Source organism: Rhamphochromis longiceps, linkage group LG12, assembly GCF_057381845.1.
Source record: "Rhamphochromis longiceps isolate RC_006_pf linkage group LG12, R_longiceps_female_GT1.1, whole genome shotgun sequence".
Classification (NCBI taxonomy): Eukaryota; Metazoa; Chordata; class Actinopteri; order Cichliformes; family Cichlidae; genus Rhamphochromis; species Rhamphochromis longiceps.
In genome coordinates, this window is record NC_140568.1 from 1,799,362 (window position 1) to 1,822,924 (window position 23,563).

General features: G+C 43.2%; 1 protein-coding gene across 2 annotated transcripts in view; it reads right to left on the minus strand.

The window, feature by feature from the left end:
* LOC146656543 (whirlin-like) overlaps positions 1-23,563 on the minus strand; it is a 69,458-nt gene that overhangs the window by 12,897 nt on the left and 32,998 nt on the right. For both annotated transcript variants that reach the window (XM_085424307.1, XM_085424306.1), the window contains exons 2-5: positions 22,930-23,106; positions 18,002-18,127; positions 9,715-9,989; positions 7,832-7,868 (exon numbers count right to left, since the gene is read on the minus strand). In XM_085424307.1, coding sequence (XP_085280433.1) covers positions 7,832-7,868; positions 9,715-9,989; positions 18,002-18,127; positions 22,930-23,106 — 615 coding nt within the window. The remainder of the gene's footprint in view (positions 1-7,831; positions 7,869-9,714; positions 9,990-18,001; positions 18,128-22,929; positions 23,107-23,563) is intronic.

Genomic DNA, 23,563 nt, shown 5'->3' on the forward strand with positions numbered 1-23,563 from the left:
AAGAAGCACCCAATCATTGCTGGATTCTGCCTGCAATTATTGTCCTCCAAGGGCTGCTGACATGGAAGTGGTTTCTCAAAAGGCAAATATGGCAGAATACACAACAACACTATATTAGTGAAAAGAGTAAAAGTGCATTCCTTTATAGAGGGAATAAAATATAGGAGAAGGTATTTTGCTCTTTTTTTATCCACTTTCTTCTTATTCTTCTGTCAGCTAGGGTTGCTGACAGAAGAATATGAAAGGAAGCAGATGATCTGCTTCCATCTCACCCTATCCAGAGCATCTTCTCTGTTACACCAACCCTCTACATATCCTCCTTTACTAGATCCATGAACCTCCTCTGACGTCTTTTTTCTTTTAATATTGACTGGCGACTCTATTTCCAAATTCCTTTGTCCAACATATCCACTTTCCTCCTCCTCCATGTCCAAATCATGTCAGTATGCTTCTCTAACTGTCTCCAAACCACTGAAACTGAGCTGTCCCTCCGATATGCTCATTTCTAATATAGTCAATACTGGAACTCTTGATCTTGAGATTAGCCACCTAAAACGTAACTCTTTGAAGGCCATTTATACCACTTATTTTTGTGTAAAGCTAACTGAGCCTTGCATAATATAATATAATATAATATAATATAATATAATATAATATAATATAATATAATATAATATAATATAATATGGGCTGTCAAAGTTAACGCGATAACAATGTGTTAGTGCAAAAAAATGTTAACACCTTCTTTTTTTTTTGACGTGGAATTAACGCACTCACACACCTGCGGTCTGTGACCTTTGGCACAGTTACCTTTTACCTGTGACCTTTGGCACGCCCAGTTTTTTTTTTTGGAAATCAGGAAGCGACGCATGCAGCAGTTGTAGATGTGAGCAGAAATGGATAAAGAAAAAGGTCTTTTGAACAGCAAGTTCAATTTTAAAGCAATGCCATATGGTTGTCTTGACAAGACCAAAGTAATTTGTATTTACCGTTGATGTGAACTGTGTTATCACCGCAGTACGTCCAGTCTCAAATACCGCTTGCTAGCCAAGCACACAGCTAACGCAGAGAGCCCTCCTCCCTCTCGCCAAAGGCAGACCACGCTGGACAACTTTCAAAGGAGACGTCTGGACAATTCTACAACTAACAAACTTTCAACAGCCACAGCAAAATGGGTGGCTACAGCTTGCAGGCCGATTAACATTGTGGAGGAGGAGGGGCTACTTGAAATAATTCGCATAGCATCCAACAAATCCACGCATGAATTGCCTTCAATAGCTACCACTGTAACCAAGATACACAACTTGTATGAAGATGAGAAAGTCGAGGAGGCTTTGGGGCAGACCAACACGGTTGCACTCACCGGAGGCCATTGGACTTCTCTAGATATTCACAGTTACCTTGGGGTAACAGCGCATTATTTTTCACCACAGAGGGAACTTCAGTTGCATGCTTTGACTGTTATGAAGATGGAGGAGAGGCACTTCACTGACACGTGCGCTGAGCACTTTATGCAGCTAGCTAGACAGTGGGGAATTGAACATAAGGTCAGCACGCTGACCACTGACAGTGCACGCAACATGGTCGCAGCGGCAGGCAGCTGCCGTTTGAGCACATGCCTTGCATCACACACAGCCTCCATCGAGCCGTCACAGTTTCTCTACAGAACAGTCCATTTAACAGCACACTGACAAAATGCAGAAAGGTCAAAGGCCATTTCAAGCATAGCCCACCAAACGTACTGGAACTTGAAAAACAGCAAATTGCACATTTTCATAAGAAAGAGTCACTCAAGAGTCACACAAAGGCTCTAAACAGTACCCTGGAGATGATCAGGCATGTTTTAAAAAATCAAAAACCACTGAGAGATGCACTGGCACTACATCCAGCCAATGTTACAATGCCAACAGCAGCTGAGCTGGAGAAACCGAGGAAGCTGGACACTGTGCTGGAACAGGTAACTTATTAATACTTACTCTTACCACTTCTGACATAGGAAAGTGTGTGTGTGTGTGTGTGTGTGTGTGTGTGCGTGCGTGCGTGTGTGCGTGTGCGTGTGTGCGCGTGCGTGCGTGCGTGTGTGCGTGCGTGTGCGCGTGTGTGCGTGCGCGCGTGCGCGCGTGCGTGTGTAAAGCATTTTACCCTTATGTGAGTGAATGTAGCAAATTCTTAATGAAGTGTATTTCTCTATAACTGCAGGTATATAACTGAACTTTTGGGAGAAGTTTGTCTCCTGCTCAGTGGTGCTGCCAACTTTGTGTCACCTGTCGCGAGTGATGGAGGTCTCTGAGGATGACCCAGCTTAAGCTGGGCTACACTGTGCAATTTTTTCAGCCGCGTTATTCAGCTTCTGCTCAAACTGTATGATTGACTCGCAGGGGTTAGAAGTTTGTAGGTCACGATGCTCTGATGCAACCCGAGTGCTCACACTGTGCGTCCATAAAAATGAAGGTAATCTGTCGCTCACTCTCCCTCTCAGTCTTTCACTCACACAGACACACCACCACCATCAACTTTGCTAAATTGCTAATGAAAAACATTGATCAGCTGTGATTGAGCAGCAGTGTAAATCCAACTATTTTCACGGTTGTTGTGGTCGTGATAATTTTGTGATGCCACATCGAAAAGGCTCGGATGAGCTTTCCAAAGTTCTACAAGTGCCTCCATCGCTTGTGTCCAGATCACACGCTGCACTGCCGTGCTGCTCCATCTTTTTCACCGACGTTTATGTGTTTACATGGTTAAACTCGAGGAGACCTTCAAAGCAAAAATGAAGAAGAGCAAGGAAAAAAGTAACATCGTACGGCTCAGGGTTGCGACAGCTCTGGATCCTCGGTTTAAGGATCTTAAGTGTCTAAGCATACCTCACAGGGCTGAGGTGTGACGCTTGATCAGCGCGTTGCCGAGGGAGAAGCAGAGGCCTGCACAGCCTGAACAACCAGCAACATATAAAGGAATAAAGGCTCACTTTTCTTTAAAGTTTAGCTCCACCTCGTTCGTCTGCATTTGGGTACGCACAACACAACCTCCACGCAGTCTACCATGGCAGATCATGACAGTACAAACTGACCAGAATGGAGCCAGCAGACTCTGCATGGAATCTGCAGCATGCGGTTTCAGACGTTTGTCTCTGTGAGGGCCTTCACACGTCCAAACTGGGAGTGCTGCAGCTGTTCCTTTGTTTTCTCTTTCACTGGCAACAAGTCCCGAGGTCTCCAGCTCTCTGGCCCCGCAGGAGGGGTGCGTGGCAGGAGAATAAGGATTGTGTGGCTGAATTCTGCGGGCTTACTCTGCTGCAGTGCTTCACTCTCTTTTTGGGATTTCCAAGCTCAACTGCCATGCTGCCACCTGCTCAGACACCTGATCAAGCGCCTGCGGCTACCACACCACCATTTGGTCCTCTATGCCAGAGGTCATCACAACCGCACGGCCTGCCCGTCCACGTCCTGACTGTCCATGGCCTGCATGCCCTCATACATCCACCAAACCACACCAACAACAGCCCTTCTTCGCCACTGTTGCCCTCCAGCCCTGTTTTTCCTGTGCTGCCACTGCTTCCCATGTGGTCGGCCCTCATAACTGTTTCGGCGCAGTCACCTTCCACGTGGTCGGCCTCCTCAACTGCTGTTTTTGTGTTTGGACTGAGTTATTTTAGATCCAGAGTCCACTACAGCTACAAGAGAAACTGATTTATAATCACCACAATTCTTGGAAGACATCAAATCTGGAAGTCAGGATTCACTAGTAAATTCTATCAGGGTTCCTACTTCAACTTGCAAGCCTGGTTGCCATAACAAGTGTCCATAAAGTGTTGCATCTCTCCACAATACAAACACTCACTTACCACGATTCTTCTGTTATGCTCATTGAGCGGCAGGTGAGCTCAGTTTTAATAGTAGGTCTGGTGGAGTTGAGTTAGGAAACCCCAAGTTTAATCCGACTCACCCAAGAAGACAAGGGAAGGGATTTCTGCCGACTCCAGAGGCTGTGTAATTGATTTTCAAATGGTTTCAGTTGAATTAGGCCACTATCAATTTTCAAAAATATAACTTCATGATCTATAATAAAAAATACATCAGCGATAGAACAAATGTTCAAAAATGATATGGAAGTTCCCTATCAGATGTTTCTTTGTCTCAGTAATTGTAATGTTCTAATTGTGACAATTGTGATTTGGCTAAATATAGATTATATCAGTAATTTGCTTATAATTCAAAAATTGATTTTGGGGAAATTGTAATTTTAACAAATCTAATCTATATGCAGACAGACTTCAGGTCGAAGTCACTGAGATTTGAACTTTTCAGTATCTGCACCCTGATTGACTTCCTCTCTGCATTCACAAGAATTTCAGAAAACTCGGCCTCTGACTTTGAGATTGAGGTAAATGAGAGTCAAACTTATCCAAGATTTTTAGTAGATATAATTATGGTACCAATTTGAATCTCCTTGAGTTACTGCGTTCACAATGTAGGTGTCCACCCCAACAGCCTTTTACGGCTGAGGGGTAAAAATCGAATAGGTGATGAAAACAAAGATAATTAGCGTGATGATCAGTGTCATTTCCTATTAGATGAAGTCATACAAGTGACCGATATCTACCATAAGTCACGACTTAGCACTACATACAGTTCGCGTGAGGATGGTGCAAGACGCTTATGTTAAGTATGGATCTAGGAACATGAGAATATGAAGACAGTGGTGAAGTGTGCAGAAAGAGGGACAGATGGGTTTGAGGTGTGGGTAGGATTACACCATCAGCTCTGAGCCCTGTCTTGTTTGCAACGGTGATGGGCAGACCGACAGTTAAGGTCAGGTTGGAGTCTCCATGCACTGTGATGTTTCCAGGCGACATTGTGATCTGTGACGAGAGTAGGGAGGAGTACTGGAGGTATAAAATGAAGATAAGAGGAATGAAAGTCTGTGGACAGATTACATGTGTGTGGATAGAGGGAGACAGAAAGGTGAGGATGGAAGGAGTATTCAAAGCAATGGACAATACACAAGAAAGGTGAAGTGGCAGGTTAGAGTGGAAGTTCATGGTTTCAGTGAAGGAAGACAGAAAAGGGTGAGATGGAGGAAGATGATCCACTGTGGCAACCTCTAAAGGATGCAACTAAAAGAAGTACTGATCATATCTCGCTTGGTAAAATATGTTGTGCCAATATTATTTCAAGGGTGTGACAACCTATACAAACCTAAGAGTAAAGAATATTTTTCTTGGGTAAAAGTTAAATGTCAGGGCCTTCTATGGCTGTTTATTTTAGTTGGACCGTGCCGTACACTTCGTGATGTGCTAATACAAGATCAAATTGAACCCACATAAACCATTTTAAACAAAGAAACTCCAAACATGTCTTACATACACTAATTTTAAGTGGTTTTTTTAACTTATAAATTGTAACTTAAACCTCACTGGGAGGCAGTGCAGATGCTTTAACAATGACATGAGATGAGAAAATGTATGAATGGATTAAAATGTTGTAACAGCATTTTGAACAGATTGAGGGATTTGCAGCTCCTACAGACAGACAATATGAAAATAATGCCCTGATTTCCTCCTAGTTGGATTAAAGTAATGCACTAAGTTCACTATTTGAGATCATGCTCTTGAGTTTAGCAATATTTCTTAAATGAAAAAATCAAAAGCTGGCTGGAACTTGAAGTCAAGGACTGATCGAAAGAAAGAAAGAAATGGTTTTAAAACTACTCATAATGTGACTTAACTGGATAATGTACACTGAAAATAACGAGGGACCCTAGGGGGGCCGCAGATGCTGTGGAGGAAGCACACTTGGAGGCAGGGATTCTCTTCACCCAATGTGCCATTTATTTACAAAAAAAGCCAAGCTGGGGGTACGAACAACAAAAACGAAACTTGTACAACCAAACTTAAAGCAGGTCCAAACGCTAGGCTCATGCCTAGTGGGATGCTACCCAGCCTTTAGTCTTACAGCACCACCTTGAACTCAGCATTAACTCTGCTTTTAAAGCTTAAACCCCTCCCCAAGAACAAGCCATGCAAGGCCTTCCTCTCTTTCTCACACTACACCACAAATCCTGCCAATGATTCACTTCCTTATAAACATTGAATCAGGTACTGAATCAGTGACATACTGAATGAAGCTTTGTCCCTGATCATGTGTATCTGGCTAGATGAACCAGACCACAGTGCTTCTGAAGTGGTGTGATGTTTTTTTGACACATGCGCCGGAGCTTCAGGTTCAAATGGACCAGCACTAGCAACATGAAACAGAGAAACCTCCAAACATTTTGGTAATACTGATAATCTAACAGTAAATGGTTTTGAATACATGGGCCCACTGCATAACTATTTCATGGTATGAAACTTAGGAGCATTTTATTTCACTTCCTTAGGACATAAAACAAACTAATGAAGGAATGGTCCACATCAGCATTAGGCTCACATTCATAACTAAAACAACTCTATGAGGATGGTGAGGAGTCTGCATATCGACAGGAAGTTGAGCGGCTGGTACTCTGGTGCAGTCAGCACAACCTGGAGCTGAACATGCTTAAGACTGTAGAGATGACAGTGGACTTCAGGAGACATCCCTCAACACTGCCCCCTCTCAAAATATATCAGACAGCCCTGTGTCGACTGTGGAGATCTTCAGGTTCCTGGGTACCACCATCTCCCAGGACCTCAGAAAGACCCAGCAGAGGATGTACTTCCTGAGACAACTGGGGAGGTACAGTCTTCCACAGGAGCTGCTGATCCAGCTCTACACTGCAGTCATTGAGTCTGTCCTGTGCTCCTCCATCACAGTCTGGTATGGAGCAGCCAGTGAACAGGACAGGAGCAGACTGCAGTGGACTGTACGGGCAGCAGAAAAGAATATAGGCGCCCCCCTGCCCTCCATCCAGGACCTGCACCTCTCAAGAACCAGCCAATAAATTCGATTCTGATTCTGCATCTGGAGCTCATTGAGCCTTGGTCCCTCTAGGACACTGTTATTGAGTATGGGGGGACTCCCTCTATGCTGCTCCCGACTAGTTGTTGTCCCCCCTCCCATGGGACTTGGGCACTTGGTGGCTCTGTGGGTTAGCTGACTTGGACCTCTTCATTGTGCAATGGGGGCTCTGCCAGGTGTCAGGAAGTGAAGGAATTTCTAAAGAGTTCCTGAAGAATGGATGAAATGACTTGTTTGAAATCGAGTGACGGTTAGACGCAGCCATATTGGCAATGGCAAAGCAGCTCCAGTTAATACAGTAGGGACTCAGTTTCAGTGAGTGAAGCACACTGCTTCACACCACTAAACTGTGAGATGATAATATAATCAATAACATGTTCTGGAAAGATGAGCCTGAGATCAAACTTCCTGATGAGGCCAGTGAACAGAACAGCAAGACTGTTCCAACAAACCCTGGTTGGTGTGTCCAGGAAGTTCCAGCAAAATCTTCGACTGTCACACTCAACTCGGGATGAATCAGAGCTTCAATTATGAAATTATACAAGCTCAGTTGTATTTGTTCTATTTGGCTTGGCTTTATTCTGCAGTTTGTTTGTTTTTAATTTAAGACAGGTTTTCTACAGTTCATGTTCATTTAACCACTTTTGCAGTAAAATACTTTTACAGATTCATAAATGAGTGAAACAAAAGACCTTAGAGAATATGAAAAACATTGTTGTGATCTTTCTACTTCTGGCTGGGACATCTTGAAATTTCGGTAGCATTTCCAGTGTGCCGTTTTCCTTGTTTGGATGGAGAAATAGGATGTATGCGTACGCAATGCTTCAGTGAAGCAGTGTACAATTTCAGGTAGACCGTGTTTACAATAGGCAGTAATGCAAAGCTGCCATTCTTACCTTTCCTAATACAGGTGTAGCTCTGGCTGAAGACGGTCTGATAGAAAGAACACAACAAACAACAAACAATGCTTAGCATATTTAAAAAGTAAACACACAAATGATTAGTTATGCTTATAATTGGACTGAGACCAACACAGTCAACTTGTTAAAAACCACAACGTCAACAACATCATCATGAAGTGACGAGCTGAGAGTCTCCGTAATCTTCTTCTCTGTCGTGACGATGCACTTCCTCATGTTTTCCCATGAAGAACTATAGTGAGAGCTCAGGTTGGTTTGTGGTTTGGGTTACATGCACTTCCATATGTTAACCACATATGAACTAAAAATGTCTCGTCACATCTATTACCACCCCAAATTCATAAAAATTGGAACACTGTGGAAAATGTAAATATGCAATGATTTGCAAATCTAACCCCATCAGAACATGTAACACACGTTTTTAAATGTTTTTACACATAATGTTCAAACTGTGACATATTACTATTGCATGAAAAGTATTAGCCATTGGTACAAAAAAGCCCAATTAATCAAGTTAATTGGGTAAAAAGTCCCCACAATCACCTCCACACTTCTGCCTTTTCTTCTTTCTAGCTGCGTGCACCCTGTTCCTGTGTCTTCAGCCATCAGCAGCACAGTTTCCATCTGACTGATCTGTTAGGAAATCTCACCTCATGTCTGATTTGGCAAAGATTTTATACTGGATACATACAAATGTTGTGTGTATCCAGTTTTGTAGGGTTACATGACTTTGCCACAGTCGTGTAAACCTGGGCCTGGCATTAGGAGTATGGTTTGTGGCACCGCCATAGCTGGAATATATACTTTCAAGGGTAAATCAACCTTTCCATTTCTCAAGGCTCATTCATGATTTTTAACATTGTATAGATTTTACAGTAGTTACCTGCTGGGAGCAGGTTGTGATGTTACTAATATTAGGCATTACAGTGAATAACAGCTTAAGAAGTTAGTTGTCAGTTTAATTAGAAATGGCGATAGTGTAGAGCAGCGGTCTCCAACCTTTTTTGCGCCACAGACCGGTTTATGCCCGACAATATTTTCAAGGACCGGCCTTTAAGGTGTCGCGGATAAATACAACAAAATAAAACTAGTACCGGTACCGAAAAAAAGAAGATTTATTCATAGCACACGTGAAAAGACCCAGGAAAACCGAGTAAACGATAAAAACGATAACAAAATAACGCTGAAAACCGATAAAACCCCTGAAAACCAGACATTTCACACCTGAGCCTCAACTCTCGCGGCCCGGTACCAAACGACTCACCGACCAGTACCGGTCCGAGGCCCAGGGGTTGGGGACCGCTGGTGTAGAAGCTTCAAGGTGGAGGGGCATTAAGTCCTATGATAAGGTGGGTAATGAGGACCACGTGAGACAAAATAATATGCAGTATCTCAGCCAGGGTTGCCTTCATGGTCACTACAACAACATTAGGCTGGGTTGGGACCAGTGAAGGGAGAATTAAGTGTAAACTACGCTTTCTCCTCATCAGTTTGAACAAATCAGACAGACGCACATTCTCATATAAAACTTTGTATTCTGCTAAGCAGGGTACTCGCTTGACTGCAGCTGTTTTACAGCATGTGGTTTTCTGAACAAACGGGATCCACGTACATGATGCTTTATAATCAGTCAAGGCCTTGTAAATAAATGTATCAACAGAAGAAGTGTTTTGGCTGCTGCTTCCTCGAGGTGGATAAACAAACACGCTAACACAAACCAGCGCTCAGTACAATTAAAAGGAACTATTCAGATGATGAAATAAGAACAAACTGGTTATCAATTAAAAACACTCTAATTCCACACAGGGACAAGTATTCACATTTCTAATAATCATTCTCAATCGCTCTCATATACTTACCTTGTACAACAGTTACTGGAACTGCCACTACCATGGATGCCACTGCTGATAGTGGTGTTGGGGACAGAACTGGGGTTAGCAGGCGCACTGGACTCGATTATTCCCCGACCGCTGATACATTTGGGCTCATCCACCACTGTGCATGCGTGAGGTAGACGGGCAACATCCCTCACGTTCATCAGCAAGTTGTACCCTGTTTTTAGGATATGAACCGCCTCATCGTGGGAGATGGTCACAAAGCTCTGACCGTTGACTTCCAATATCTGATCACCCACCTGCAACAGAGAACTCTGGTTATGCACTACATGCTTATCTATGTCTCATAACACCTTCTGTACATAGTTCCTACACGCCTGCATCTGGGAAGTATTCACAGCGCTTCACCTGTTCCACATTTTGTCATTTTACAACCCAAAATAAATGTAATTCATTTTTCACCTCAAATTTTCTACACACAACATAATGTGTGTAACATTTTTGCCATAATTACAAAGTGAAGAAATTTGCCTGAAATTCTTGCAAATTTCTTCAAAAAACAAAAGGCATGTAGAGAAGCATTCACAGACGTCCATAAATGGAACAAAGCTGGGACCCTCAGGAGTCTTCATAGAGGTGGCCATCTGCCCACCTGTCAGTAAAAGGTTTGGCAAAAGGCATCTGAAACAAAGTTCTCTGTTCTTCATCATCATCACCTTCATTTATAAAGCACTTTAAAACAACCACAGCTGACACAAAGTGCTGTACATAGGAACTATATAATAAAAGTACATAAGATATAAATAATGTTGGCCCTGCGACAGACTGGCGACCTGTCCAGGATGTACCCCGCCCCTCGCCCTATGACAGCTGGGATAGGCTCCAGACCCTGAAAAGGATAAGCGGAAGCGAATAGATGGATGGAAGATATAAATAAAAGCAAAAGAAAAGAAAAAGTAAAATAATTAATTAAATAACTAATTTCATTACAAGAGAAACTAAGTCTCACTGAGGTTAAAAGCCAACAAATAAAAATGGGTTTTAAGACGCGATTTAAAAGTGGAGAGGGCTCTCTAACGTGCACGCGCAAATTATTCCATCATTTAGGACCCACGATAGTATAGGCCTAGTGGGTACTTTGCTAGTACAAACTAACACAATGAATATATTTTATAGAATAGAATAAACAAGGGGAAATTTGTGTGTAACAGCAGCAAAAACAAAACACAACACATGTATGTACCACCATGTGGACATCGCTGTGTGATTCTGACTATTTTTTCAATTCAATTCAGTTTTATTTACACAGCACCAAATCACAACAACAGTCGCCTCAAGGCGCTTTATATTGTAAGGTCGACCCTACAATAATACATACAGAGAAAACCCAACAATCATATGACCCCCTCTGAGGGGAAGAAGACAGGATCAAAGACATGCTGTGGAAGAGTGTGTCTCTGATTAATAATAAGAAATGATTCAGCGCAGAGAGGACTCTATCTATGGGCGAATTTCGATCCCCGGGCTCTCTGTCCTGATTCCTTGGGCAAGACACTTCACCCTACCGCCTACTGGTGTTGGTCAGAGGGGCCGATGGCGCGATATGGCAGCCTGGCTTCTGTCAGTCTGCCCCAGGGCAGCTGTGGCTACAACTGTAGCTGCCTCCACCAGTGTGTGAATGTGAGAGTGACTGAATAGTGGCATTGTAAAGCGCTTTGGGTGCCTTGAAAAGCGCTATATAAATCCAATCCATTATTATTATTATTAACACATAGTGAGTGAAGAAGAAACACCCAGTGCATCATGGGAATCCCCCAGCAGCCTACACCTATTGCAGCATAACTAAGGGAGGATTCAGGGTCACCTGGTCCAGCCCTAACTATATGCTTTAGCAAAAAGGGAAGTTTGAAGCCTGATCTTAGGAACAACAAGTCAGCCTGGAGTGTGAGAGTGAAGTGCTCTAATGGGGTGATATGGTGCTATAAGGTCAGCAAGATCCTGATAATAATGAATTACAGTCTATTATAGAAGTAATGGCAGATTTTTTTTACTCATGTCAAGCAAAAATATCTTGTATTAAGTGAAAAAATCTGCCAATGGAACAAGTGAAAATTCTCCAGATCCAAGATGCACCGTCTAAAAACAAGCTCATATATGTCAGTGAAATGTTACTATGTAGCTGACTCTGTCTTATTTTAAGTGTGGTGAAATATGTTTGACTAGAAATTAGAGAAATATACTTGGTAAGATTTTGAGTTTTTGCAGTGAGGCAGAAGAAAGAACAAACAACAAGAACAAATACAGGCCTGCGGCCTACTACTGCCACCCTCACTGCTGATGAGGCCCACAAGCCCACACTAAGGCAACAACAACCCCAAACTGCAGCACGGAGCGTCACACCACAGGACCTCCCCTCCCTGGACAGCAGTGCAAGGACAAAGAGACAGACAACCCACACCACACAGTTCTCCCCTAACCTACATAACATATGAGGGCTGAGCAGGTGCAGACTGAGAGAGAGCAGCACCCACACACTCCCACAGCCTCACAGGATGGAACAGTAAAATGATCCCGAGCCTGTATAACTGGGAACATACTTCACTGCATGACAGAGTTAGAAAAGCCACATCAGCTTCCCTGCAGCTGAGTGTTGGACATCCTGAACCAACACTCATGTCAGTTACATCCCACTTGGTGTCGTGTCCTGTGGACTGTTTTGAGTCCAGTGAGAGACACATTTCTGGGAACTTAGCAGAGCTGCTGCTCAAAATGGCAGAGTGGGCTGAGGAAAACAGTGCAGTGGTACTGACAATGCAGCTAACACGATACCTTAAGCAACAAACATCCTGCGTTACTTGTACATCCTTCATCTTTTTGTAAGAGACGTTCTGACGGTGATGAAGCCCACTGTGGGAGCACAGCAGTCACAGGGGAACGACACATGGGCATGCCTCAGTCACTCAAACAGGAGTGTATTACAAGCAGGAACTCAACGTTTCATATTCTCAAACATGGATCCACTCATCTCTGCGCTGGCTGTTATGAATGCACTGATGATCTTTGGGAGACACTGCAGCCATGCACTGTTTGGAGCCATTTGAACACAGCAGTGCAGACAGGTGTACAAATGTTTTATTATTGTTATTATTGCATCATTGCTATGAAAGGCAGAGCAGACATGAGTGGAAATAAGTTTTAAGAGAATATAACAACAACCACCATGCTTGACCCAAGAAAGGGGAAAAAACGCAACCTTTAATGAAAACAGAGCAGCTGATGAAAGTTTTCTGAGAATAACTGCAGCAACAGTAAAATACAGCCAGCCAACTCCACTGCCAGGAGGAGAGGAGGCAACAGAGGAGCAAGAGGAGTCACAAGCTTCTAATGTTTGGAGGTTCAACTGGAGACAAGGAGAGAAGGAATCCCTCAGCTGATGCAACGCGTGAGGAGCTTCTATTCCACTGACCCGCTGAGCCCAAGGCTACAATCCATCCACGTCTTACACTGACATGAAGACTGTGCGTGGTATCAGTCCCCTCTGTTTTATCTCCTTTAAAACAGAGAAGAACCACGATTAACCCCTCAAAGCTGAGGCGCACGGCTTTTCTTAATGCCAATCGTCACTAAAAGCTAAATCTGTTACCTGCTGTTTTATTTGTTTTACAGATTTAAATGCATATTTTGTAATGTGATTCTGTTTTACTGTAAATAGTTAAAAGCGTATAAATATTAAAGATACAATCAGAGACTGAATCTTTTGTCACTTTGAGATGGGTCTTTGTTTTGTACTATTTCTTTTTCCCAGCACTCTGTTCCATGTTTAGTGTCATAACTCATAGAAATAATAACATTCGTTATAATATGTGGTTTGTACATTAGTCGTTTATTTTATACAAACATTTACTTAAATCCATCCATCCATCCATCTTCATCCGCTTTGTCCGGGACCGGGTCGCGGGGGCAGCAGCCTAAGCAAAGAGGCCCAGACCTCCCTCTCCCCAGCCGCCTCCTCCAGCTTATCCGGGGGAATACCAAGGCGTTCCCAGGCCAGCCGAGAGATATAATCTGTCCAGCGTGTCCTGGGTCTGCCCCGGGGCCTCCTCCCGGTGGGACATGCCTGGAACACCTCACCCAGGAGGCGCCCAGGGGGCATCCTTGTCAGATGCCCGAACCACCTCAGCTGGCTCCTTTCGATGTGGAGCAGCAGCTGCTCTACTCTGAGCCCCTCCCGGATGGCCGAACTTCTCACCCTATCTCTAAGGGAGAGGCCAGCCACCCTTCGGAGGAAGCTCATTTCTGCCGCTTGTATCCACGATCTCGTTCTTTCGGTCACTACCCACAGCTCGTGGCCATAGGTGAGGGTAGGGACGTAGATCGACCGGTAAATTGAGAGCTTCGCTTTTACACTCAGCTCCCTCTTCACCACGACGGACCGGTGCAGCGTCCGCATTACTGCAGCTGCAGCCCCAATCCGTCTGTCGATCTCCGGCTCCCTTCTCCCATCACTCGCGAACAAGACCCCGAGATACTTGAACTCCTCCACTTGTGGCAGGAACTCATCCCCGACCCGGAGTGGGCACTCCACCCTTTTCCGGCTGAGAACCATGGCCTCAGATTTGGAGGTGCTGATCCTCATTCCCGCTGCTTCACACTCGGCTGCGAACCGCTCCAGTGCGAGCTGGAGGCCCTCACCCGATGAAGCCAACAGAACCACATCATCCGCAAAAATCAGAGATGCGATTCTGAGGCCACCAAAGCGAAAGCCCTCCGCCACTTGGCTGCGCCTAGAAATCCTGTCCATAAAAATTATGAACAGAACCGGAGACAAAGGGCAGCCCTGGCGGAGCCCATCACCCACCGGGAACGAGTCCGACTTATTGCCGGCAATGCGAACCAAGCTCTTGCAACGGTTGTATAGGGATCGAATGGCTTAAATCCTTTGTAATAAATTGATCTGAAGAGCTGCTTGGGAGCCAACAGAGCCGACTCACTGAGCCATAAGAAGCAGCTCTCTTATTAAAAGAGCCAGAATTCAAATCACTAATAGTTTCCATCACTGTTGAATGAGCTGGCAAAACGTTACAGAGAAGCACTGTGTGACTGTCCAACAGTTGCTAATGGTTTGAATTTACACCTAATATTCACTGAGTGATGTTAGGCACCCACAGTGACATATACACTCTGTCTGTACTGGAAGCGAAACAAAACAAATACCAACAACAGCTTTGCAACATGTACTTCTGTCCATATACTGTCAGTTATTCTGTGTATCCACAAACACAATCAGACCTCCTGCAGGACAAAGGGTGAAGATGAAGTCACGGCATTAGATGCTGAGTTTGAGCAAAGAGACTAGAAAACTTTATGTTTCATTATTCTGATGCAAATTTGAAATTATAAAAACTGTTCATTTATTTAACAATACAAATACTTACATTTTGAATTGTCTTTTAATATTTCTTTTCCAGGGTTAGAAAAGTGACTCTAACTGAATGAATTTAACCCTTGTGTGGTGTTTTTGTTACTCAGCCAGTGTTCATGGGTCTGGTGGACCCGCTAGAGTTTTGGCTTTCCAATTAACACTATCAAACAATTTTATGTTAAATTACTCAACAGATGTTTACTTCATCCCAATTACGAGCCATGAGAACAGAAAACATGGTTAATTTTTCCCTTCACCTTTGTTCGATCACATTTATGAATTAATGTGCTTCTCATTTTTTTAATAAAATGTTAGAAAAAATAAAATCAGTTATAATCAAGTGTAAATATCTTTATACCATATTTTGCAGGTTTTGATGGTATATACTGCCTAAAGGGGCAGCGGCCTCCACTTGGCATGGGTCTCACAGACCACCATACAAGGGTTAAGTCGATTTCTATCACTTTCTAATGCATATGTAAAATAACGAACAGGCGACACAATTGGTCACACATGTAAATACACATATACACACATATAAATGAGCCAGGTCCTTTCATATGGAGCTGTGATGACGACTCTGAGGCTACGCTGCCTCTGGTGGCCACTAGCTGTATATGCCATGTGATCCAGTTCACTAGCCAAGCCTCCATCTTATTAACTGCAAAAACAATTTCTGACAGGGACGAAGGATGGATGCACAAAGAGGAGGAAGGAAAGGTTATCGATTGATTGATTGATTGATTGATTGATTGATTGATTGATCATACTTTATTCATCCTGAGGGAAATTGGGTTAAGGCTGCCAGCTGTGCCAGCGCCATAATCCAGCCTCTTGGTCCAGCTGCTGATCCCACTATAACTGCAGGATCACGCAGTCGGCTGCTGCGTGACCAGCACAGCAGACACACACAGATCCACACACACTAGCAGCTTATTACACAATCAATGAATCACTGCAGAGTATCAATGAATGAGCCTTATCTCGACAGTGAGGACGGAGCTTCTTCATACCTTTATCAACATCTTCTCTGTTGTTGTGGCTTTAACACTTTTTTTCATAGTGTGTAAAGTATGCCAGTCCCAAAAATAGCTCTTTATCTCTCTGTTAAAGTAGTGCAGCAATATCTCCCACCATGCTTCTTTGAAAAGTTTTAAATTTGGCTTTTTCTCTTGTTTTTAGCTGTCCCAATTATTTCAACACGTAATCTAGAATGCTGCTTTATTTTTATCTCCAAGTCAGACGTGGTGTGACAACATCAAGAAAGCCATGTTGTTCACAGGCAGGAAGCAGTTTCTGTTCTCCTCCCCTCAGGCAGGTTGAAAAGGCCTGAGTCAGAAGACTGACCTGAAAGCACACAGCGACCTGGAACATATATATAAAAATAAAATTCCCATCTCGCCCCTGCGGGCGGTTTATCCTTCAAGCTCGGGTCCTCTACCAGAGGACCCGAGCTTGAGGGTCCTGCGCAGTATCTTAGCTGTTCCCAGGACTGCGCTCTTCTGGACAGAGATCTCCGATGTTGTTCCCGGGATCTGCTGGAGCCACTCGCCTAGCTTGGGAGTCACCGCACCTAGTGCTCCGATTACCACGGGGACCACCGTTACCTTCACCCTCCACATCCTCTCGAGCTCTTCTCTGAGCCCTTGGTATTTCTCCAGCTTCTCGTGTTCCTTCTTCCTGATATTGCTGTCATTCGGAACCGCTACATCGATCACTACGGCCGTCTTCTTCTGTTTGTCTACCACCACTATGTCCGGTTGGTTAGCCACCACCATTTTGTCCGTCTGTATCTGGAAGTCCCACAGGATCTTAGCTCGGTCATTCTTCACCACCCTTGGGGGCGTCTCCCATTTTGCCAGTCTGGTCCTGCAGTCTCGGCTGACTGCTTGGTCTGCCAGTAGCTGGTGTTTTGCGCCTCTGGTATTCTTGGCTCCCCCTTGCCGTAGCATTTATGTTGTACCTCGTCAATCTCTAGCTGTGAGAGCAGTCCCTTCTTTCGAATGTTGGAACACTGAGCTACTAGTTGTTTCGCCGTCATTGTGGATGTTGGGTATCGAAGAATCCATAGGTCCCTCATCCTATTCATGTAGCCCCTTCCGCCGGGGTTACTTGCGTAGTAGCATTCCAACAACGCCCTGTTTTCGTCTCTTGCCCACCGATGCCTTCTTGTTCCAGTAGCCCACTTCTCGTCACGGTGCCCTGGTTCCTCAACACCTGACGCGGACCTTGTTGATCCGGGCGACGTCCGAGCCGGCATGCCTTCATACTTATCTGTCTCGCTTGCTTAGCATAGGGGGTCTAGCCTTAGGACCCTTACTGGATACAGACGCCCCAGGCAGGAATCGAACGCCTGGGGCGTGTATATATATATGTGTGTGTGTGTGTGTGTGTATGATATTTAGTGTATAATTTCTAAGGAGTAGAAGGTGGAGTAGAAAGAGTAGGTAAGGAAAGGGGCAGACGGCTTGCTGCTTTAACTACCAACAAATTACGGCACATTTCTGTAGCTCACATATTTGAAGATAAAGGACCTGAATCTCAGGAGCGGGACCACGCCTCCAAACATGCTCCTTTCGGTTCTCATCTATACATGTTCCCCCAGTTCTACAAGCTCCTCAAATGAGGACGCGGGCCCAGCAGTGAATGAACAGTTACCACTAACATAACATTCAGAGATGATACTGATCCCACTGCTTACAGAGGGAGTTTACAGACACCATCTTACTGCATCACATTCACTAAACTCTTTCACAGATGTTTGTAAAGCAGACTGAAAGGCTCGGCGCTTGATTTTTATATACCTGCAGTAGTGGGAGTGCAGTGTGGGTTTGTATTGTGTTGTGGTGTAATACAGCAATGCTCTGAAGGACAGATGAGACAGGCTACCTTTAGTCCACCAATGTCTGCAGCAGATCCAGGGTCCACTCCAGTAATGTATATGCCCAGTCCATACTCAGCACCACCCCTGATCATTAGACCCAGAGATCGACCTCCTTCCATGTTCAGGTTCACCTTTAGGAAAGACAGGGTATTCAGATCAATCTGTGTTGTTAGTAAACAAAGACTTACAGAAGAAAAGTTTGGAGGCAGAATAGTCAGAATAATAAACAGAGTTTAAAGAAACGTTCTTTCCTTGGAATCAACACATGAACAGCTGTGGTCAGCCTTTATGAGCCGTGGCCATCAAAGCTGAATGGAGGACTCAAAGGCAGACAAAACCCAAACAGTAATCGCAGAGTTAAGATCTTTATTTGGCTAAAAGTAAGGATTTGTTCACTGGACTGATGGGAACCAGGCATGTTGTATAGAGTGCTTTGAGTACTCCGGGAGAGTAGAAAAGCGCTATAAAAGAATCAGTCCAATTATCATTTACCATGGATTCTGTTTCTGATTGGTAAGAGTTATTCACACCAGTGGCCTGCGAGAGGTCATCCTGCAGGGCGATCCTCATGCTGTTGTTCCTTGCACAAGGACGGTTTAGGTTCTGTAGGGTTCAGGTATCACCTCATACTAGGAGTAGGGACACTGACCCTAACCAAGCACGAAAAAAAGAGTCAGAAAAGAGAAAGGTGGGTAAAGTGTCAGTGGCTGCAACCTGCTAAACTATTTCAGGTTTTGAGGTTGTATCACTGTTGCCTCTGTAGTGCACCTGTTGTTAATTTCATTAACTCCAAAGCAGCTGAAACTGGTGAACAGTTCCCTCTGCTACTGATCTGACTGGGTCACTATCCTGGAAGTTTAATTCACTTCATGCTTTACTTTGATTAAAAAGTGTTCTTTTGTTTTAGCAAAAATATATATAGCACCAATTCACAGCAGTCACCTCCAAGCACGTAATGTTGTACAGACTCTGCAATATTAGAAACAACAACTTTCCCACCCATCATTTCAATACAAGCTAAAACTATATTAAATAATTCAGATGACATTATCTTTCCTCCATTTTGCCCCCTGCTGGTGAGATACCTGATTTACTGGCAGTGGATAGTTTGAGTGCTTAGGTAGAAAAGCTTTATTTAAATGCCAGTCCATTCATCTTTCACACTTGTTACAATGTTTAAACCAGTAATCATTCAATCAAAACATCATTTATAGATTTCATATATGTGCAACATGATGCAGCAATGGGTCTCTATTTGAATTCCACAGGCCACACATACACACACACACACACACACACACACACACACACACACACACACACACACTAGCCTACCCGCTGTATGCCCTCAGCCAATCACAGGTAGGTAAGTGAGATAGTTGTGACAACATTTGGAGCCTTGCAGTCCATTAATGATTCATTCAGGAATTGAAATGCTGCACTGTGAGAGAATCTCTGATTTAACTAAGTAGCAACTGTGAACACATTAACGTTAACGACACAATAACCAAATTAACTTGTAATACATTACAACCCATCCATTAGAAAATGCTGTTGTTGTTGTTTTTTTTTTAACTAGTTGATCTCATTTCAGTCAGTTAACCAAAGTGGATTTAAACATTATTTCTGGAAAGACACTGATCTGAATATCCTTCCATCAGAGAAGCAGAAGCTCTGAAACTCAGTGACCTGAGGTGGACAAACAGCCCCTGGTCTGCATACTCATCTGTGTCTACTCTAATAGCAAACTATTCACTGAGTGAACTGTCTTGTCTATGTATTAGATTTTGTTTTCATTCGGTGTTCAGATTACAATGGTTGGGCATATAGTAAGTGATCAGTTTATTCTGCAAACCAATATAATTTTAGAGACCATAAAGACCACCCAATTCAACAGTCTGCCACTAAGGAAGGGAGACCATGCAAGCTGACACAAGATAAAAAGTGGGGTTATAGTAGAGATGGACCAATCTGATATACAGTATCGGTATCAAACATAAAAAAGTGGTATGGTGCCATCTCTAGTATAAAGGCTGAACAGGTCAAATTGAACATCAAAACTTGTGACAAAAAGCTCACAGCCACACTGCACTGCTGTGCTTCCTGCTACTACTAATACTGCTGCTGGAGGGCAAAAGATTACTCCTTAAAGACGCCAATACTGGACAGTCTGTAGTACTACAGGACAAAAAGAGTTGCTTTTTTCTTTTTTGCACCCGTGTTGATCCAAAACTATTTGAGTCATCTATCCATGGAGGAAAAATGAAGATGGGAAGAGAAACTTTTGAGATTTGTGACTGATATTTTGCCCCAGCAACTTTATTTAAGAATATCAACGTGTTGATTTGAATTACTTACATAGTAATTGTGAAGGTAGGGCTGTGCGATATGACCAAAATCTCATATCCCGATATAAATCACAACAATGTAACATTTCCTGTAAATTCTGTGAATCTCGGGCAGCTCGACTTGCCTGAAGTGTTTCCAGCTCTGCATCCTTCACCCGGAGTCGAGCGTTTTAACAGATGCATGAAACTATACATTTTTAGACATAAGCCGTATTTATTACACAGCGTGCTGCGGGGAAAAGCCTGTTCTAACGTTTGAGTCTAAGGTTTATTTTTTAGCACCTGGCGGCTCTTTTTTACTCTTATTTACTTCTCATCCGTAAATAATCTTTCACGTGATTCAGTTTATTTTGAAAAGTCTTGATGCACGTGCAATCATCCAGGAAAGTAAATCTCCAAAAGTTGATTCTGTTCTTCTGGACGTAGCGTTTTGTGGGAGAAACGTTTCGTCACTCATCCAAGTGACTATTTTGAAAAGTCTCAACAGGATCTTGAGCTTTATTGTGAAAGGTTTATGTGGAACATAAACAAGCGGACACGCGATGGTGTTACCGTCGTTGTTGCTAACGACAACGCATAAAAACAGGCGCTTGTCCGTCCGTAGTGTGGTTCTATTAAATATAAGAGAAAGAGAGAACTTTATTAATATAACCACTACAGTGACCATCAGAACCATGAACAAATATTGCCGTAAACAGTTTATTTTGCGACACCACGAAACAAACGATAGCGTAAAATGAAACGATAGATGTTTTTATATCGTCATCCGATATATATCGTTATATCGAACAGCCCTATGTGAAGGTGATTTCTATTCATCCTCACTGATTTAAACCAAAGAAAACTGAATGACAGATACTCTCTGAAAGGTTTGAATTCTACTGATGCCTCTTACATCACCGAGAGTCCATTTCCAGTGTTTGTCCAATGCAGTGCAGCTTTTTCATCACACTGGTATGAGTTGGTGTTTGGGCGGTGATTCGCTTCTGTGGCAGGTGCACTCTTGCACTTCGTGAGGACACTGCGTGCACTCACTCATGAGGACGGAGCAAAATGATCACAAACAGCTCTTCTACTGTCTTTCACCATGATGGTGTTAAAAGCTCCATCCAGCATTTTATTTTTCTGTGGTCTCTGCATTTCTTGTATTCACGAATAATTCCCATTGTGGAGAATGTAATAGTCCAGGATCCTTCCAGACTCCAACCGAAGGCCTTTTCTAGGGTCTTCATCAAAAGGAAACAGACCATAATCTGAAACCTGTCCATTTTGAGCTGGTCTCTGATGATCAGTAGGACTGTAGACAGCCTGCTGTCAAAGCAACTTTCTTGACAAATTTTCTTGCCAGGCGATATGGACCTCCACCTTATCCATCCATCCACCTCCAGTTATCCTTTTCAGGGTGGCACTGGGGGCACTGGAGCCTATCCCAGCTGACTTAGAGCTAGACCTTATAGCTGAGAAAAATCCAGCCTTGGATATCTACTGTAATAAATGTAATATTGCAGGATAAATACAGTTGGTGACAGTACAGGTTGTTCTTACACATATTACCAGGATGAGTAACTTGACTGTGAAAACACTCACCTGATGAGTTTACTTTGTCCTCTCAATACATCTTTAGATTTGTTTTGAATTCAGACACGAGATCGTCTTTCACTCTCTGCTGCAGGCTGGATGCTTTAAAATAGCAACATTTGAACTTTGTGACTCTGTGGCTCCAATGTAAGACTTTGAATATCATGTAATCCAAGGTTAGTCCAAGTATGTACATCTTTACTCATAGTATGAAGTGAACAACATAAAGTAATTTATTTCTCCTTTCATTTATTACGTTTTCTTATATTTATACTGATTGAGGAACCTTTGGATAATTTGTCTATACGTAGTTGATTTTCAATGCTGCCATCACCCACATGTTGCCTGCATGTGTGTAGACCTGAAGACACTGCATGACGGCAGAGACCAGAGTTCTGAAAGATTCAGTTTAAAGACTTTCAAACATGAATGTCTGTTTTCCCCGAGAAAGCATCTTCAACAATGGTGTTCTCTATAAGTGAGAGCTTTGACAAACATTTAACATCTTTCAGTAATTTCACTGGTTTTCTTTCCAGACTTTGCACATAATTACACTCATATAAAAGTGACATCCTCTCAAATTTGGTCTACTATGGGAACAGCAAATGACAATGTAGAGTTACAATGCAAAGTAACAGGATTGATTTTTTGGTGAGTCATTTTGAGCAAACCTTTTCTTTGCCAGCAGTCACTGGATGAAAGACCTGTGCTGGGTGATTTTATTTTAGGATGAGTCTGTCTTTCAAAATGTCGGCAGCAAAGGTCATGAGGACCTTAGAGGAATATACTGCAGCCCCAAGCTGACTGCTGTCAGACGCAGGAGGAGGACCACTGCAAAAACCTGGTAATAAATCCTTGATGATAAATAGTTCTGGATCTGACAGCTGCTTTAAAAGAACTCTCGCAACATCTTTGTTTCCAGTGACAACAGTCTCAAGTGTTTGTATACTTCAATCTGCTGGTCCTCCATATTTCACCACCAATACACAATTCCACTTTGTTCTTACCGTTCGCTCTTCCATCCTGTGCCCGTGCCTTTGACTGTCTTCCTGGCTATCAGGTGGCGGGGAGACACTCCGGCCCTGCGGGTCCACCCAGCTGTACAGATTATTGGTGATGTAGCCGCCAGGAGTCGGTCCCATGGAGCACACAGACATGTTCAGCGTCTTGCATCCTTTTAGCACCTGTATTCCAAGGACAGTGACGTTGCAGATTCCATTAACGTGCAACAGCAGACTTTATACCCTCACATGTGTGTTATTTCATGTTATTTTGACGCTCAATAAACAGCGACCCTGAATGCAATATTTTATTGCAGAGAAGTTTGGCCTCTGATTAATCAGGGCTCCGTATGCTCTTATTTCACCCGTCCAATTCCACTAGTCACCGGAAAAATACATTTTAAGGAATTTGACAGCTCTGAAAACATTTGGAGTCAAGTAAGACGAAAGAAAATTGATAATTGACTAATCAGCTATTTGATTTGTATGTAAACAATGCCATACTGTTAGCTTTTTGTTGTTTGTTTGTTTTACTGTAGATTACGCAAAAAGTGGCAGATAGAGGACAAATGAGACCTTGAAGCATCAGTTGAAGAAGTTCAGACTGTTCAAGATGAGCTTTTGTTTGGTGACATTAAAA